This window comes from Vicia villosa, unplaced genomic scaffold, assembly GCF_029867415.1.
Source record: "Vicia villosa cultivar HV-30 ecotype Madison, WI unplaced genomic scaffold, Vvil1.0 ctg.000941F_1_1, whole genome shotgun sequence".
NCBI classification, from domain to species: Eukaryota; Viridiplantae; Streptophyta; class Magnoliopsida; order Fabales; family Fabaceae; genus Vicia; species Vicia villosa.
The window spans coordinates 181,203-200,993 of NW_026705423.1; the positions used below are offsets into that span (position 1 = coordinate 181,203).

General features: G+C 35.9%; 1 protein-coding gene across 1 annotated transcript; it reads right to left on the minus strand.

Moving 5' to 3' along the window:
* Nucleotides 1–1,351: 1,351 nt before the first annotated feature.
* LOC131632433 (IAA-amino acid hydrolase ILR1-like 4) lies at nt 1,352–3,026 on the minus strand. The gene is made up of 4 exons (XM_058903172.1): nt 2,685–3,026; nt 2,468–2,593; nt 2,063–2,377; nt 1,352–1,968 (listed from the first exon to the last, which is right to left on the minus strand). The coding sequence occupies exons 1-4, from the start codon at nt 3,024–3,026 to the stop codon at nt 1,435–1,437; spliced, it is 1,317 nt and encodes a 438-aa protein (XP_058759155.1). The 3' UTR covers nt 1,352–1,434.
* Between the last annotated feature and the right edge of the window lie 16,765 nt (nt 3,027–19,791).

The following is a 19,791-nucleotide window of genomic DNA, read 5'->3' on the forward strand; positions in this document are numbered from 1 at the left end:
ATCAAATTGTAGACATATTCACGAAGGTGTTGCTGAGACCAAGATTTGAAGAGCTACGCGCTATGTTTATGTTTGGAGTCACATAAATTTGCATCAAGGAGGAGTGTTGAAATTGCTACAAATTTCTAGAATATTGTTAAATATAATATGTATGAAAATGTTAGAAGATCCAAGAACTATAATGTGTATGAACACGATAAAACAATCTAGAATTATAAGTGTACAGAAAAAATAGAAAACTTAAAAATATTATGATACTAATCTATCATGAAATTCTAGAAAGAACTAAAATAATATAGAAACATTCGTCACCAGATCGATGACTTGAGCATATAAATAAGCAATTAGTATTTTGTAATTGATTATCCAAAACATCAATGACATAATCTTCTGTCTAAACAGTTCTCTAAAAACTATTTTTTATCACCTATCAACTAATCAACTACCAACACTCATGAAACTTTTTGCATAGTCAAAGGATTTCAAATTGGTTAGGCTTTTATGGTCTTTCTCAAGAGTAGTAGAGACATAAAATTCTCTTTGACATTGCTAATAGTGTGAGAGCCCCCATAATCTATATTTCATCGAGACTTTGATCATTTCTTCTGTAATTTGGTGGATATTAACCTTAGGATTGAGCATGAGTGTAAGGTTTTAGTGGAGCGGAAAGGGTACGTGTTTTTTAGATTTAGAATATGAGAACCTCCCTGACTTTTTCCCTCTCATTGTAAATTCATTAGACACCATGTTAGTGTTTGTAAAAGAATCTCTTCTGAGGAGGACATTAAAGATAACGATGCCCATAATATTCCACAACAGGGTCTCTTTAGGATGAGAATCCTTGGATATTGAAAACTAGTTGGTCTAACTGTTTAATCCTCATTAGAGATATGAATTTCATTGTTTCTCATAATATTTAGTCACTTTTAAAATTGAATAACCATTAAATTCAAAAATAAATTAAAACTCATTATATTTTACTAATAGTTTTTATCAAATTCTACCTTATACAGAGCTCAAATAAATATTCATGCAAGTTTCTGCTCCTTCCATTTTCCAGAATGTTAACCGTCTTATACTCCTGGTTATTTCTAAAAGGCTAACTTTAGAAAATTTTATTTCTGCCAGTTTATTCTATTTCATGGTACACTAGATCACTCTGTTATGAACATAACTTTGACGCTAAGAGAAATAGAGAGAAACTATGCTAAAAAGTACTAACAAATCTAAAACTAGCTTTTCCATTCATTTCATTGATAATCTATTACATTCAATAGACACCCATTTATAACATTGCAATCCATTAATTAATCAGTATCTAGTAGTGACTTATCACTAACTAATGGGCTTATGGAACTTTGATCTAAATCATTCATTACAACTCCAGTTAAACATTCTAACACCAAGAGCTATGATTTATTTTAATAATCTTTTCTATAATTCATCATGATATTTCTCCTTTGCTGCTACCTCTTGATGAAGTTTGGCAAGATAATTCACAGCTAATGACGCGTGAAGCGCAGCGCCATAAGGAAGAGAATCTTCGTTAACTTTGTAATAGGGTGAGTGTGCCATTGCAAGATGTTCAACTGAGATATCCTCCATTCCAAGTAAGAAGAAGTATCCAGGCACAACCTCTTGATAGAGTGCAAAGTCTTCTGATCCCATTATTAGTTCTATGCCTTTAACTTTATCGGCACCGAGTAAACTCTTGGCGACACTTTGAAAATAGTCATGTAGGTCACCATTGTTAACAGTTGGAGGGATGAGAGGCTTCTCTTCTTCCAAGAAGCTGACTGTTGCATTGCATCTATACACAGCAGCTTGTGCAATGATAACCTGCTCAATGCGGTGTCTCATTTGCATGAAGCTTTTCTTTGAAAAAACTCGAAAGGTGCCACCAATTGTGACAGAATCTGGAATAACATTCAATGCAGCACCTCCTTGAAACTTTGCTACAGACAAAACCTGTGAAGAAAGTATTCATGTTAGGAAGATATAATATAAGTCCTAATGCGCGGTTGGAATCAATCGAAAACAATAAATGAAATAATAAATTTACCTGAGGATCGAGGGGATCAGACTCCCGAGAAACAATATGTTGTAAGCTAAGAATCACATTGGAAGCTGCCAATGTGGGATCTATAGAATGCTGAGGAAGAGCTGCATGGCCTCCTTTGCCGGTTATTATTGCTTCAAAATTGCCACTTCCTGCAAACAAAGGACCAGACCTAGATGCCACTTCTCCTAAAGGTAGGTTTGGATGCATATGCAATCCAAATATGGCAGACACATTTTCTAACACTCCAGAATCTAAAACTTTCTTAGCCCCAGCAGATCCTTCTTCTGCCGGTTGAAAAACAAGAACAAAAGTACCCTATACCAAAAACAAAGAGAAACCCTATCACAGATCCACAAACTGATGAAAACAGAAGACGCGATAATTCAAAAAAATCAAGAAGCATACATTAAAATCTTTTTCATGGTCCTTAAGAATCTTTGCAGCACCAAGAAGCATGGCAACATGAGCATCATGACCACATGCATGCATTTTTCCAGCTACTTTACTCTTATGCTCCCATTCAACCAATTCCTACAACAACAATGATAACAAAAATCATCAGTATAATATATATGATAAAAACAAAAAACCAAAACAATGACAAAACAATAATAATGTAGACCTGCATGAGAAGAGCATCCATGTCAGCTCTGAGTGCAACAAAAGGAGGAAGACCAGTTCCTATGTAACCAACAACACCTGTTACTGCAACTGGATGTTTATATGGAATACCCAATTCATCCAACTTTTCTCTTATAAGCTTACTGGTTTCAAATTCTTCATAAGCCACTTCTGGATTCTCATGAATCTTCCTCCTGATATCCACCATCCATTCAAAAACTTGAGGTTCTTTGGCTAAATCCAAAAAGTTTGGGATTGCATTTGAATTTGAGAAGACAGGTATTATAGTTAAAAAGCAATTGAAAATGAAGATGAACAGGTTCACCCATCTGAAGAAATCCATGAATGGATGGTTTCAAATTCTTGAGTTGAGAAATAGAAAGGCGGTACAATGGAAGTGAAAAATATTGTCACAGAATTGATTTAAATAAACTTACTTTAAAAAAATATTCTCTTTGAGTATTAAATATATTTGACTTAAATTTTAGCCAAATACATTTTACTGTTGAGTATACACTTCTACTATATTTTATTTTACGACAGTATACATTGAATAGTTACAAAATACCATTTCTTGGAAATCTATTGAAGAGTAATTCAATATTCAGAAGATGGACTGATCTTCTGATGGTTACTCAGAAGATAGTATTGACCAGAAGATGTTGTCTGGGTCCCATTAGCTTAGCTGTTTAGTAGTAAGGGTACTTTAGTATTTAGAGTACTGTTTGTACCTTAGACTTGTTCACTAAGTTTAGTGTTTTAGGGCTTATGTGGCAAGATTTTCTTTTCTTATAAATAGCCTTGTAGTAGCTGTCATTTAAAAACAACGCAAGTAGAATACAACATTTATTCTCTCATCTCTTTTGCGCCGTTATTCTATTATTCTCTTTGTCACCATCTTTATTCATTGTGCACCAACAATTGGTATCTAGAGCTCCGGTTCCAAACACAGGGAAACACGAGTGAACGTGAGTTTGTGTGACTGTGTGATTGATTTTGTTTCGGGGAAACAAAGTTGTGTTGAATCACATTTTTTCTTGATTGTTTGTGGGTTGGGAAACACTGTGTAAGTGTGAGTGAAATCTGTTTTTGTCTGCACAAGTTTAAAGATGAGTGGAAGCAACTTGAATACCAAACTTCCAGTTCTTGATGGTAAAAACTGGAATAGATGGATGATTCAAATGCGTGTATTATTTGGTGCTCAAGATGTTCTAGATCTTGTCACTGGAGGGTATATTCCGGTTGCAGCGGATGCAATGGAAGAACAAAGAGAAGCGCAGAGAGAGACGAAGAAGAGAGACCAAAAGGCGTTGTTCTTCATCCATCAGTGTGTGGATGTGAATGTGTTTGAGAAGATTGCTGATTCTATGACGTCAAAGGAGGCGTGGGATATACTGGTCAGGTGTTACGGTGGTGACGTATCAGTAAAGAAGGTGAAGCTTCAATCCCTGAGAAAGCAATATGAGAATCTCAACATGAAGAACAATGAGAAAGTTTCTGAGTATATCTCTAGAGTGATTGTGATCACTAATGAGATGAAGGCTTGTGGAGAAACTCTTTCTGAACAAGTAATCATAGAGAAGATATTGAGGTCACTTACTCCTCAATTTGATTATATTGTTGTATCCATTGAACATTCTAAAGATCTGGAAACCATGAGAATAGAAGAGTTGCAAAGCAGTTTAGAAGCACAAGAGTTGCGTCTGACTGAGAGAACTTCTGAGAGAGAAGTTGAGCAAGCTCTGAAGGCTTCTTTTGTCAAGAAGGACCAGAAGCATAGACGTGGTGATAGATTCCAGAAGGAAGCCTCAACTTCTGATGAGAAGAGATATCAGAAGGGAAAGGATAAGAAGAAAGTTCAATGTTACTGTTGCAAACAGTTTGGCCATTTTGCAAGAGACTGTTTGGCAAACAAAGGAAGGAGATCAGAAGAAGCAAATATAGCCAGAGGAGGATCAGATGATGAACCTGTGCTATTGATGGCTTCAGAGTCTGACGAAAGACGTTCGTCAGAGTGGTGGTATATGGACACTGGGTGTTCAAATCACTTGACTGGAAACAAACAATGGCTGATAGACTTTGACTCTGAAAGGAGGACAAAGATCAGATGTGCTGATGATAAGTACCTATATGCAGAAGGTATGGGAAATGTCAAAGTCAAAGTGAAGAATGGAAAGACTGTTCTGATCAAGGATGTTTGGTATGTTCCTGGAATCAGAAGCAATCTGATGAGTGTGGGCCAGCTCATTGAGAAAGGTTTCTCAGTTGTTATGAAGAATAACCTCTTGAAGTTGTATGATTCCAATCAGAAGTTGATTATGCAATCTGAACAGGGAAGCAACAGAACATTCAAGGTGAATGTAGAAACAGCTGAAATAGAGTGTCTGAGTGCTGAAGGCTCAGAAGGTGATAGTAAGCTGTGGCACAAGAGGTTGGGGCACTTGAACTATAGAAGCCTGGGGCATCTAAGTTCTAAGAAGCTTGTACATGGCATTCCAAAGATTGTGAAGCCTGAGAAGTCATGTGAGGTATGCATGAAAGGCAAACAACCCAGATTGCCATTTGTATCAGAAGTTGCTCCAAGAGCAAAGCATGCTCTGGGAGTAGTACACTCTGATGTGTGTGGACCATTTCCAGAACCTTCACTTGGAGGAAATAGGTACTTTGTGTCTTTTGTGGATGAGTTCACAAGAATGACGTGGGTAACTCTCATTAAGTTTAAGAATGAGGTGTTTACAGAATTCCAGAAGTTCAAGGTGAAGGCTGAGAAGCAGAGTGGTCAGAAGATAAAGATTCTCAGAACGGATGGTGGAGGCGAGTATAACTCTACAGAATTCCAGAAGTTCTGTGATGATAATGGAATTGAGCATGAAGTTACTGCTCCTTATACTCCTCAACACAATGGTCTTGCTGAACGTAGAAACCGTACTTTGCTTGATATGACGAGAAGTATGCTTAAAGAGAAGAAGCTTCCTCATAATCTATGGGGAGAAGCTGTTGCTACTGCAGCATATGTGCTCAACAGGTGTCCAACGAAAAGGCTGAAGGAAATTGTTCCTTTAGAGAAGTGGACTAAAGAGAAGCAAAGTGTTAGTCATCTGAAGGTTTTTGGTTCTGTGTGTTACAAACACGTTCCAGAAGCTAGAAGGAAGAAGCTGGATGATAGAAGCAAAGTGATGTTATTGGTAGGGTACCACAGTACAGGTGCATACAAGCTCTATTGTCCAGAGACTAACAAAGTTGAAGTCAGCAGAGACGTCATTGTGAAGGAATCAGAAGTTTGGGATTGGAAAGAGTCTCAACCAACTTCTGATGTAGAGATAACTTTTGAAGAAAAGTTAGAGTCAGAAGATGAATCTTCTGAAGACGAGTCAGAAGATGAAGCATCTTCTGAAGATGAGTCAGAAGGAGAATCTGATTCTGATCCAGATTCTGATGATGATCCAGATTCTGGTGGTAGTCATGATTCTGGAAGGGAAAACTCTGAAGACATAGGATCTGGAGGACAAGCTTCTGGAGATGATCATGGAGGTGGTGACTCAGGAGTAGCTGACTCTGAAGTAGCTCAGCGACCACAAAGAGTCAGAACTATACCAAGAAGGTTTGCAGATTTTGACATGTTGCACGACACAGAAGTTGACTCAGAAGGAGAGGTCATTCAGTGCGCCATGTTAGTAGATTCTGAACCAGTGAGTATAGAAGAAGCGCTCAAGAAGAAGGTCTGGCTAAATGCCATGAAAGAAGAACTTGAGGCTATAGAAAGAAACAAGACTTGGAAGCTGACAGAACTTCCAAAGAAAAAGAAAGCCATCAGCGTCAGATGGGTTTTCAAGGTAAAGCTGAAGCCAGATGGATCAGTTGGTAAACACAAAGCGAGGCTAGTGGCTAGAGGTTTTCTTCAGAAACCTGGACTAGATTACTTTGAGGTGTTTGCTCCTGTAGCTAGACATGAAACAATCAGACTGGTGATTGCGTTAGCTGCGAACAGAGGTTGGTCCTTGATGCATCTGGATGTAAAGTCTGCATTTCTGAACGGTCCATTACAAGAGGAGGTATACGTGTCACAACCCCCTGGCTTTGTGAAAAAGAATAAGGAAGGGATGGTGTACAAATTACACAAAGCTCTATATGGACTGAAGCAAGCGCCCAGAGCTTGGAATTTGAAGATTGATTCATTTTTCAAGAAGCAAGGGTTTCAGAAGTGCGAGATGGAATATGGAGTTTATGTGCAACATTCTGGAAGCAATATGATTCTGCTGTGTCTGTATGTTGATGACATATTGCTTACAAGGAGTTGTCCAGAAGATCTGATGAAGTTCAAGAAGGTGCTTATGAATGAGTTTGAGATTACAGACCTTGGGAAAATGTCATATTTTCTAGGGATGGAGATTCTGTACTCAGAAGATGGTATCATTCTGCATCAGTTGAAGTATGAGTTAGAACTTCTGAAGAAATTCAAGTTGGAGAATTGCAAAGCTGCTGTTACACCGTCAGAAGTGAATCAGAAGTTGGACTCTGATTCTGAAGGGGAAGATGTTGATGCTACGGTATTCAAACAGCTGGTTGGTTCTCTAAGGTATTTGTGTAATACCAGGCCTGATATATGCTATGCAGTTGGATTGGTTAGTAGGTTCATGAGTAAACCCAAGTGGTCCCATTACCAAGCTGCTGTCAGAGTCTTGAGATATGTCAAGGGAACTCTGAAGTTTGGCATATTGTTTCCTTCTGGGAGAAAGGAAGAATCAGAGTTATTGAGTTATTCTGATTCTGATTGGTGTGGAGACAGAGTTGATAGAAGGAGTACTTCTGGATATTTGTTCATGTTTCTGGGAGGCCCTATCTCTTGGAGTTCCAAGAAGCAACCTGTTGTTGCTCTATCAACCTGTGAAGCTGAGTACATCGCAGGCGCTGTAGCTGCATGTCAAGCTGTATGGCTTCTGAATCTATTAGAAGATCTGAAGATTAGAGTGAAGAAGCCTTTGAAGCTGATGATTGATAACAAGTCTGCAATCAATCTTGCCAAGAATCCGGTGTTACACGGAAGAAGCAAGCATATTGAGACTAAGTATCATTTCTTGAGAAGCCAAGTCCAGAATGGAACATTAGAAGTTGTGCACTGTAGCACTCAGAAGCAAGTGGCAGATGTTCTGACAAAGGCGATCAAGACGGATCAATTTCTGCTCTTGAGGGATGGAATTGGCGTTGTCAGTTTTGATTGAAGAATATGAATTAAGGGATGGTATTGAAGAGTAATTCAATATTCAGAAGATGGACTGATCTTCTGATGGTTACTCAGAAGATAGTATTGACCAGAAGATGTTGTCTGGGTCCCATTAGCTTAGCTGTTTAGTAGTAAGGGTACTTTAGTATTTAGAGTACTGTTTGTACCTTAGACTTGTTCACTAAGTTTAGTGTTTTAGGGCTTATGTGGCAAGATTTTCTTTTCTTATAAATAGCCTTGTAGTAGCTGTCATTTAAAAACAACGCAAGTAGAATACAACATTTATTCTCTCATCTCTTTTGCGCCGTTATTCTATTATTCTCTTTGTCACCATCTTTATTCATTGTGCACCAACAAAATCTATTTCTACTATTCTATGAATAATACTCCTATTTAAGTTTTGGTCAAAAAATTAAAATTTTCTAGAATGTTTATGATATATCTTAAATTTTAAAATAATTAACTTTTTTTTCACTAACTATTTAAAAAATGCTTACTTCTTTCTTATTAATTATAACTTTTTATTAAGAAAAAAATTATATAAAGTTTTTTAAAAAATGAACCCACATTTATTTGCCTAACAAAATGAAACTCTTAGTTTTTTCTATTTTTTAAGCAACAACTCCAAAACGAAAAAAATTAAGATAATAAATTTCAGTCAAAAATAAATAAATATATAATCTAAAACCATAAATAATTCTGTAAAAAAGAAAAAATAAATCCCATTTTTTCTCCATTTTATGGATTTGTTTTACTTTTTTCTTAACAATGGATTTTTATCATATATTTTTATTAGTACAAAATTGTATTAAAGTTTTTAACAAAATGATATTCACTTTTTTTTTTATATTTTATATGTCGTCTTAACAAAATGAAACTTCTACCTTTTATTGGTCTTTTTTAATTTTGCTTAAAAATATATTTTATTTATTTTTATTAAAAAATTATGCAAAAGTTTTTAAGAAAATAAAACCAACATTTTTCTTATTTTGCATTGTTCTTTTTACTCCCTCAAAATAAAAGTAGTTGTAACTTTACTTTGAGCAGATAAGGATGGAATGCAACAGTTGACATCGTATTTTTTTAAATTAATTAATGGTTGAGATTAGAGCTGTCAAAATGGGCTTGTCTATATGGGCCGGTCCGTTTGGCCCGAAAAATTATAGGGTTTGGACCATAAAATTAGAGCCCATATTTTTCAGGACTTTTTTAGTCCAGCCTTAAAAAGTCCGCAACCCATTAGGGATAATCTATATGGGCCGTGGGTAGCTCATTAGGCCCGCATAATTATAAATTTTTTAAAAAATATTTATATTTATATTATCTTACTCTAAAATAGCATATTGATTTTTGTAACTTTAGTAAATTTTATCTATATGTTATTCAATCTTTCTCTTCTAAATATTATACATTAATATAATCAACATTTTTTTATTGTATTATATTATTTTTTTCTCTTATAATAAATAGTCAAGTATCATTTTATATAACGGCCTTGCGTTGTCGTCAGCCGTACGCCGTTGAGCAGCAGTCTTTAGAAGCATGTCATCTATGAATGATCTGATGAAACTAGAGATGGAATAAAACCTAGCCTAGCTTTTCGTCACGCGAATTAGCCGCCAGTCGCCTTCCTTGCTTGACAGTATAGCCTGCGGGTGAAATCCCCGATGTCGTATTGTACATGGGAATGAAAATTGTGAGGCCATTGAATGATAAATCACGACCTTAAACACTTGCCTGTAGCTATAGTGTCAACTTGACGCGCTGAACGACTATGATCAGAATCCTTTCGGGGGCATACCTTACACTCCTAAGAAGCTAAAGAAAGGAGCTAACTATATAGAGGGCTGGCTAAGGATCCCCGGGTAGAGAGAGTCAGAGTAGGTAGACTTGGGCAGCAAGCTATCTGTTCCCGGGAGCAAAAGTAGCTCGAACCAAAGGCGAGAGCGAGGCCACCCCGAGAGGTGGGTAGGGGCGAGCGGGGAAGTGGGCTCTAGGCGATAGGCTAGCAGTAAGCTTGGCTACAGCGAAGCGCTTACCAAGCGCGAAGGATTCGTTCCTCTCTCCCAGCAAGAGGATGCGCGAACCTCCAAGTCAAGCGCGCTAGCGTGGCCGGTGAATCACAGATCAAAAAGAAGATTTTGGAGAGATTATTCATCGATCTAGTGGCCGGCGAATCACTGATCAAAGAGCGAGCAGCCGCCAGGTTTAATGATTTGGTGGGATCCACAGATGTAGTGGCCGGTGAACCGCTTCTTCTTCTTCCACGAAGATTCAGACAAAACCGAGCTTGGATGAAACTAAACAAGATTTGGCGAATGAATACAAAGGTATAATTTAGATATATATTGTATTTAGAAACACATTATAGTATTTATAAGAAATAATATAATACTTAAAAATGTATTACGTTTAAAATAATATAATTTTTAATTTTATTTATAATAAATATTATGGAATTTTTATTTTATTTTTTTAAAATAAAAAAGCTCATTTAGAGCCGGGTAGCCCGAAGCTCATCTAGGGCCGGGCTCAGGTAGTAAATCTCGAGCCCATATTACACAGGGCCTTTTTGGCCCAACACTGAAAAACCCAGGACCTGCCAAGGCCGGCCCATTTAAGGCCGGGTAGCCCATATTGACAGCTCTAGTTGAGATAGTGCTTTTGAATTTGACATCATATTTTTTAAATTAATTAATGGTTGAGATATTGCTTTTGAATTAAGAGATTAAATCTGATTAAATAATTTTTTTTATAAACTAAAATAGAATATGTGCCTTATTGGGTAAAGTCGTGGGTAACTACTGCAACAACTCCAATACGATATGTGTACACCAAAATCTAACACCCTAGGTGTACACCGTATAAAATACCAACATACCACCATGTGATTGTTTGTGTGTCAGACCAAATAAAAAATAAATATTAAAAAAAATAAAATTGTATCAATATATACGGTGTAGGTGTTATTTTGAGTGTAAATATAACATTTCTCTTATAATTATCATATCTAAAATTGTTATACATTGGTACTAATACATCCACCACTACATAAGTGATATAAATACATGAAATGCATGTATTCTACAACATAGTGCATACTTACATTACATGCCAGATACAAAATTATAAGATAAAAACACACAACACAACACAACAGTACAAAATACACAAAGACACAAAGGAAGGTCTTCAAGCTCTTCAAGATATCTTGGCCTTCTCTTTTCCTTGATACCTACTCTTTTAATATATCAACAACATAGGTGAGATATTGATATCTTAGTAGAGCTCCATTTAACCATAAGTCCTCTCAATCAAATGTTTATAATGCTATTATAGTTCTAATATAGTTAACACTCACAAATCAGATAAATAAGAAAGAAAGGGGGTCGAAACCTAATCGATCTCATACAATATGTGAATATTAATAGACTTACTGAATTTGATCCATATCGACCTTAGGAGACAGATAGCCTAACGGAACGTTCCACTACCTACTAGCACTTCTCAAGCTTAGATATACGGACTCGGGACTTCCTACTCAACCTTTCCATCGGGGGAGGTTTTATAGTGTGACCTACATATGTGACTTGATTACCCTCCTTTCATTGGCAACACTTACAAGCATGTGTAGGAAGTCTTGATATTCCACACATTATATAGTCGATTTCTTTCGAAACCAATGTTCTCGATACTTACCAACTTGGAATACGACTAGTTATCCAAGAATTTCTTACTAGTGTACTCCTAAACTATTTTAGGGTTTCTCACATCAGTGTTTAATTCTTTTTAGATCAACAAGCAAGCATCATATAAACCACTAGATTATTTGATAAGTTAATATTAGCAATTACCCAAGGGTACTAGCGGTACAAGCGATATCAGTGCCATGGTAAAGATATGCATTGTAAGAGATGAACTACGAAGCCATAATCGGGTGTTGGAAGATGACGTCCAAAACATCAAACAGTGCCAACAGGAGGTCAACCCCTCGGAAGAGATGGAACTATTGGATCCCCAGCCACTCTCAGACGAAATATCGGGAACCCTTATCCCAAAGGTTTCAAACCTTCATCCTTGGCCAAGTTTGATGGACGCGGTGATTCCTACGAACATGTAGTCTCCATCAACACGCATATGGCCATCATAGAAGCACAAGACTCTCTAAAATGTAAGCTATTGTTAAAAACCCTCAGGGAAGCCGCCTCAGATGGTACACGGGCCTTCCTCGTTCCTTTATTAGCAGCTATCAAGAGCTGGTAAGGAAGCGGGTACACCGGTTTAGTGCTAGTCGCCATAGAAAGATGTCCACCACCATCATGTTTAACATTCGACATGGTCCGTCAAAATCACGGTGGGATTACCTCGCCCGCTTCAACGAAGTTATCATCAAGGTCGTCCCTCCGAACCAGGAAATATTATTGGAAGCATTCCAAAATGGACTTAAGGCGGGACACTTTAATGAATTCTTTGCCTAAAAGTCAGCACTCATACTAGGCGAGGTAGTTGCCAAGGCAGAATGCTATATCAAAGGTGAGGAAATAAATATTGAAAGGGATCATTGGTTAGATTTTTTAGGAGAGCATGTGCAAGTGAAAGGGTACCTCACCCCAAGGATCACATTCGTAGAACAGGACCATGCCAAAGATATAAAGGTTAAGTATCTAGTTATTGACGTCGCCCACTCTTTGTATAATATGATTATTGGGAGACCTACCTTTAACCGACTAGGAACCGCTTTATCTACCTTGTATTTATGCATGAAATACCCGCTTCCCAATGGGTGAGTGGGTCTTATCCGAGGGGACCAGGAGATCGCCAGAAAATGATACGCGGAGAGACTCAAGTAAAAAAAGGGCACTCTCCACTATGGACTAATCACTTTGGTTTCAGATGAATTTCAAAATGCTTATAACTAGATGATAAGAAAGGGAGAGTGATGGGAGAAATTGGGGTATAACACTCGGTCCAGGTGGAGAATTAAAAATGTGAAACATTTCAACTGCAAAGTAAGCATTTAATGTGTGGATTCCCAAGGTCACCATCTCTCACTCCACACGTTACCAACTCCATCTCCAAAATAGGAACTGACTAGTATGTATCGATACGACGAATAATATCGGTCTAGAGGCCGATCTTAAAGCTTTAATCACAATCCTACCTTCCTACATGGTGGCATGGACTTATAGGGTCAACTATTATGGTCAACTACGGCGCTATGCGACCGACCCAACAAGATCGGCCCAACGCCAAAGGCAAAATCCATAATATCCTTGTAAGATAGTGGCGAACTGATATACATTTTCTAGAGGACCGCACACTAGATCTAGACTACTCGCTCATCGTCAACCTTTAGATACAAACTATCAGTCTCCTGCATTCTGCATTGAGTCAACCGAGAGTGGTTTTAACTGTTCGTCATTTATAAGCTTAGTTACACGTTATAACCTATTCTTTTTCTTTCATTCTTGCAAATTACACGTCCTCGACTTTTCTGACTTAAGTGCTAGATTGTTTACTTTACAGACACACACCTACTCCATCGTACCAAAGACCTTCACTGCCACGCTAGAAAAATTTATCATCATACACGTCATCAGTCTTCTGTTTTACATAAGAATACAAAACATATAGTTAATTAGACTTAAATTATTAATTTATAAAATATAAAAAATATTATCAATCTATTAAAAAATAAACTTCCTACCTAACACATGCTATTGATCTACTATTATGCATTATAATAATTTCCTAAACCCAAAAACACGCCCCTTTTGCTCTAGAAAAAGTATCCGTGTAAGTTTCAAATAGTTGTTAGTAGCAATATCTTATCACCTTATGTACCGACCAACAAAAAAGGAATTTGAAAAATGATGAACATGTGTATTTGAAAAAGTGGTTGATTGTGTTGTGTCAAATCAAGAAGTACTGATATCAACACATTATCAGCAACACGTGAAAAATAACTATATTCTCTATAAAGGGTAACATTATACTTGAAATCAAAAAGAAAATAATAAATTAATGACCACGTGCGAATTAATTGTGCAAAATATCTTCAATTTAACAATTGAGAATAATTTACAAAGTTCACATATACAAAATATCTTCAATTTCTCAAATTTGTTGGAAAGCATTTCTTGCACATAGTATTTTTATATTTAGACTAATTTAAAATATGTTTATTGAGAATATGGAAAACATGATATAAATGATGGCATATTTTAGCTTTTTTTTTCACTAAAGTCGTTATTGGTATATTATTATTTAATTTGAATGGTTATAATGAAAGATCGATTTCTTAATAATAATTTATCAACATGTTTTAATTCATAAATATAAATGACTTTTATATTTATCAACATGTTTTATTTCATTTTATATTCATCATCTTCTTCAAACATTCATCTTCTTCATCTTTACAAATTTATTTTTTTTATCTTCATCTTCAAACATCCATTTTATTCATCTTTTCCAAACATTCATTTTATTCATGTTTAAACATTCATCTTTCTCTTCTAAATTTCATTTAAACTCAAATTTTAATATTATTTTTTCATATTAGAGTTTGACATAACTCATCCTTACAAAACCGATTAGTAAGAAGAAGAGTGTCTTTCTATATATATATTCTTTCAATGTTCTATCTTCAACCAATATGGTACTTTAGGATCTTTCTAATACACTCCCTCACGCCAATACTCTTTTGGACTTGGTGCATGGATATTAACGGTGGGCGGCCCATAGTACGATCGATTGGCTCTGATACCATATTAGAGTTTGCCCTAACTCATCCTTACAAAACCAATCGATCAGAGCCAATCGATCGGACCATGGGCCGCCCATCGTTAATATCCACGCACCAAGGCCAAAAGAATGCTGAGCGTGAGGGGGTGTATTAGGAAGATCCTAAGGTTCCACATTGGTTGGAGATAGAGCATTGAAAGAGTATATATAAAGGGACCCTCCTCATCTTACCAACCGATTCTGTAAGGATGAGTTAGATCAAACGGGCGTGAGGGGGTGTATTAGGAAGATCCTAAAAGTCCCACATTAGTTGGAGATAGAACATGAAAAGAGTTTATGATTTTGTAAGAATGAGTTAGGTCAAACTCTAATATTTTAAAACCCAAATTTTAAACTCAAATTCCTTAAATCTTTTATGTTTTTAAATCGACAATCAATTTGATTTTAACAAGTTGCAAAACTTTATGTTAGAGAAAGCTTACTGAATTTGGAGAATTTTATATCATTACATGCTAGGTTGTCAATAGCATGCTATAGCGGTGTAGCGTAGCGGTAGAGGACCTCGCCGCGACGCTTTGGGGCTGCTAACCGCTATATGAAATAGCAGAAATAGCGGCCGCGATTTGTGGAGGCGTAGCGGTGGAATAGCGGTTCTGTAGCGCTTTACAAACCGTTATTGTGAAGATGATGTCAATACTGTAATTTTGAATTTATTTTAAAGGAAAATTTGTATTTTTCCCTTTTATTTCACTAATATAAAAGCTAAAAGTGAGACATTAGGTCATTTACATTCTCTCTCTTCACTCAAATCAGCAGCCGTTCTCCTTCTCCCATGTTTTTATATCACGCTTCCACTTTTGCTCTTCACAGCAAGTTCTCCTTCTGAATTGAAGATGAGATTGATGTGATTTAGTCATTTTGAGTACATTCCTAATTTGAGTCATTATGTTTGGTTTATCTATGTTGCATCTTTTGGTTTATGTATGTTGCAATTTTTGTTTTTAAGTCATTATGTATATTGTTGGAACCTATTTTAGTATTTATGTTTTCATATTAAGTATTTACCTTGATTTTTAAAAGCTCACAATAGCGGTCATCCTGCTATCCGCTATGCCGCTATAGCATTTGAAAGATTCGGCGCTACGCGCCGCTATCTGAGATTAACAACCTAGATTACATGTAGATTCTTATAGAACTTTTTCCTATCTTTCGTAAATAAACTTTTCTATTCTCTATATTTTAACATTACTTCAAAAACAAAACAAAAATAAACTGAAATTTAAACACTCATTATCTTCATCTCCATTCCTTCAATTGAAGATCTTCATCTCATATTTAAAACTTTATTTCTTCAAATAATTAAAAAATACAAAAATTACAACTCAAAGATTATAATTTCAAAACTATAATTAAAAAATTATAGATATGAGATTTAGAAATTTCAATTTTAACTAATATAATAATTTTAATCAATAAACGCAAGATCTTACAAACATTTCAAAGAAACTTTGTTCAAGTCAAAATTCTAGATTGGAATAGTGTATTCATCAATGAGATAAACCAAAATCATTACTAGATAAACCAAAATCGAGTAAAAAAAATTACAACTCAAATTATAAATAAAAAAAATTACAACTCAAATTATAACTAAAAAGTAACAGACCTAAGATTTAAAATTTTCAATCTTCACTTAAAATTGTAATACCTGGATTTACTTCACATTTAAACCAAATTTTTGACTTTTCTGCAAATAAAACTGATAGATGTGTTGGAGCACAGCGGAACAATATGAAGATGGAAGAAAAGAAAGAAAATCGTAACTATTTTACTCAATTGAAAAACGGCTACAAGAATGATTCTACACTGTTACCAATTACAAAGCAAAACTGCAATATATACTAAACCCATATTGGGACAAACTAATTAAAGTTCAACTCAAGCCCAAAACAAACTAATTAGTTAACACACTCTGAATGTGCAATTACACTTCAACACCGTCCCTTAATTCACATTCAGAGCTAAAATCAACAACACCAATTACATTCCTCAAATTGATGAAATGTTCAGTTTTGACAGCTTTCGTCGGAACATCTGCAAGTTGCTTCTGGGTGCTACAGTGCTCAACTTCTAGCACTCCATCTTGGACTTGATTCCTCAGAAAATGGAACTTTGTGTGATTGTGCCTGTTTCTCCCTTACAACACTGGGTTCTTGGCAAGGCTTATGGCATATTTGTTGTTAATCGTCAACTTCATATGCTTGCTCACCTTGATCTTCAGATCCTACAATAAATTCATCAGCCAAACAACTTGACAAACAGACAAAGAACTTGCAATGTAATCATATTCACAAGTTGACAACTCAACCACAGGTTGCTTCTTGGAGCACCGAGAAATGAGACTTCCTGGATATTTGAAAAAAAATATCCAGAAGTAGTTCTCCTGTCAACTCTATCACCACACCAGTCAGAGTATGAGTAGCACATAAGTTCTGACTCACATTCAGCTCTAGAAGGGAACAAAACTCCAACTTCAGAGCCCCCTTAATATTCATCAGAATCCTAATAGCAGCTTAGTAATGTGACCACTTTGGTTTGTTCATAAACATACTCATCATTCCAACTGCATAGCAAATGCCAGGTCTGGTATTACAGATATATCTGCGATCCTACCAACTATTTGAAAGTTGTAGCATCTACATCATCACCCATATAATCATAATCCAGCATGTGATTCGTCTTAGCAGGCGTGACTACAGGCTTGCAATTTGTCAGCTCGAATCTCTTCAGAAGCTCAAGTTTATACTTCAGCTAATGCAAAATGATACCCTTGTCAGAGTATAATATTTCCATCCCTAGAGAATATACCAATTGTTAGAGTTTGGTTTGTTGACTGCATTTTGGTAAAATAATAAGTTCAGCAAGATGTTGGGCAAGATGTCGTAACATGTTACTACAACATTGCAACCTATGATTGTTTCTATTTCTGGAAGATCAATTACTAATGTTCCAGAAGATTTGTTTTGTTATTTGTGAATCAAGCAGCACATTGAAGATTGGATTCTCTGAAGATTTGTTTCAAAGCTGGAGAGATAACAGGATATTTGATTTGCTTGATTGGATGTCAAAACCTTTTGCCTTACATTTGAAGATTTGATTAAATTTAATATAATCTGATTTGATTTGCATAAGGTTATAGCCAGATTGAGTATCCAAGCCCAATGGTTGTACTGACTTATAAAATGAGGAGATTTAACCTAAGAAAACAACAACAAAAAATAAGGAAAATTATTGTTGCAAGAGTCTTAGGGTTTTGGGAGTCTTTTTAGAGTATTGTTTTTGTGTATATCACTCATGTATCATGTTGAAATATAGAATTGATTATCCATTGTTCATTGTCAATCACTCATGAGCTTTTAAGCAAAGAGTGTATTGTGTGTAATTGGAAGTATATATTCTATCAATTGTTATTGACAATCACAGGCGTGTGATTGAGGAAAGTGAGAGGGGGTTCTCTTATCTAAAGGGTGTCCTAGGTAGAAGTTGCATAAGGAAGTGAGTAGGTGATAAGTTGTAAATTAGGGTTGTTTAGCTTTGAAGTAATACTATCATAATAAATTTCCTTCTTGACTTGGTAGCCCCTAGAGTAGGTGAGTTGCACCGAACTAGGTTAACAATTAATTGTGTCTTTTACCTTTTGTTATTCAATTCTGCATAATTTATTATTTTGGTAAAAGTATTCTATCAGCAGATAATGTCTTAACATCTGTGTTGATATTATGGTGTGGTGTTAGGACATCAGTCTTGACATCTATTTTAAGGGCCAGAATTTCAATTGGCATTAGAGCGGACACCCTGTTCTGTTTTTAGGTGAGCTCCAGGGAATATACTTCCTAGTACTATGGACAAGGAAGGAGGATACAATAATATACCACCTTTGTTAGACGGTACAAACTATGACTATTAGAAGGTTCGTATGATAACTTTTCTAAAATCCATGGACAAAAAATCTTGGAAGATTGTTTTGAAGGGATGAAATCATTCTGTTGTGAAGGACAAAGATGGGAATAAGTCGTTGAAGCCAGAAGAAGACTGGTCCAAAGAGGAAGATGAATTAGCTCTTGGAAATTCCACAGCCTTGAATGCTCTATTCAATGGAGTAGACAAGAATATTTCCAGGTTAATTAATACATGTATTGTTACTAAAAATGGTTGGGAAATCCTCAGAACAAGTTGTGAAGGCACATCTAAAGTGAAGATGTCAAGACTTCAGCTTCTCACTACCAGATTTGAGAATTTAAAGATGAAAGATGATGAGAGCATTCAAGACTTTCACATGAATGTTCTTGAATAGAAAATGCATCTAGTGCCTTGGGGGAGAATATGTCAGAAGAAAAGCTTGTTAGGAAGATTCTTAGGTTTCTACCTAGAAAATTTGACATGAAGGTAACAACTATTGAAGAAGCTCAAGACATCGGCAAGATGAGAGTTGATGAACTTGTTGGGTCACTTCAAACATTTGAATTGACTATTAGTGACAAATCTGAAAATAAGAACAAGAGCATATCTTTTGTTTCCAATTTTAAATATGAAGAGGGTTAGGCTGATCTGGATACTGAGGAAGGATTGTCAAATACCATTGTGTTACTTGAGAAGCAATTCAATAGAGTTCTAAAGAGAATGAATAGGAGGGGAATATCAAATGTCAAGAACATCTCATCTGACATCAATAATAACTATGATTCTAAAAAAGATACCATAATTGAAGAGAAGTCCATGACCCGACATCTCATTTTATACGTGATTACCGATTCTAAGGAAATTTAACCATAGTTAGCTACTAAAACCAAATGTGTTTGTTACTTTTCTCATTTATAACCACATCTAAAAAAAATGCGCTATTGGGGTAATTAAACACATGATAGATTGAAGAAGGAATGGTTCTTGGTTGCCCTATAAAGAACTTATCACAAAGATCTTGATGTATGTTGAAGTTAGTTTAGAAGGAGAGGAATGTGTCACAACCTCCTCAAAGATTGGTTCAACATTTCAGAATCAAATGATGGTATTAAAAAGATGGGACAAATGGGTCTATATTCTAAATGTTCCTTCTGATCAAACTTCTCCGACAAACTAGAGCAGA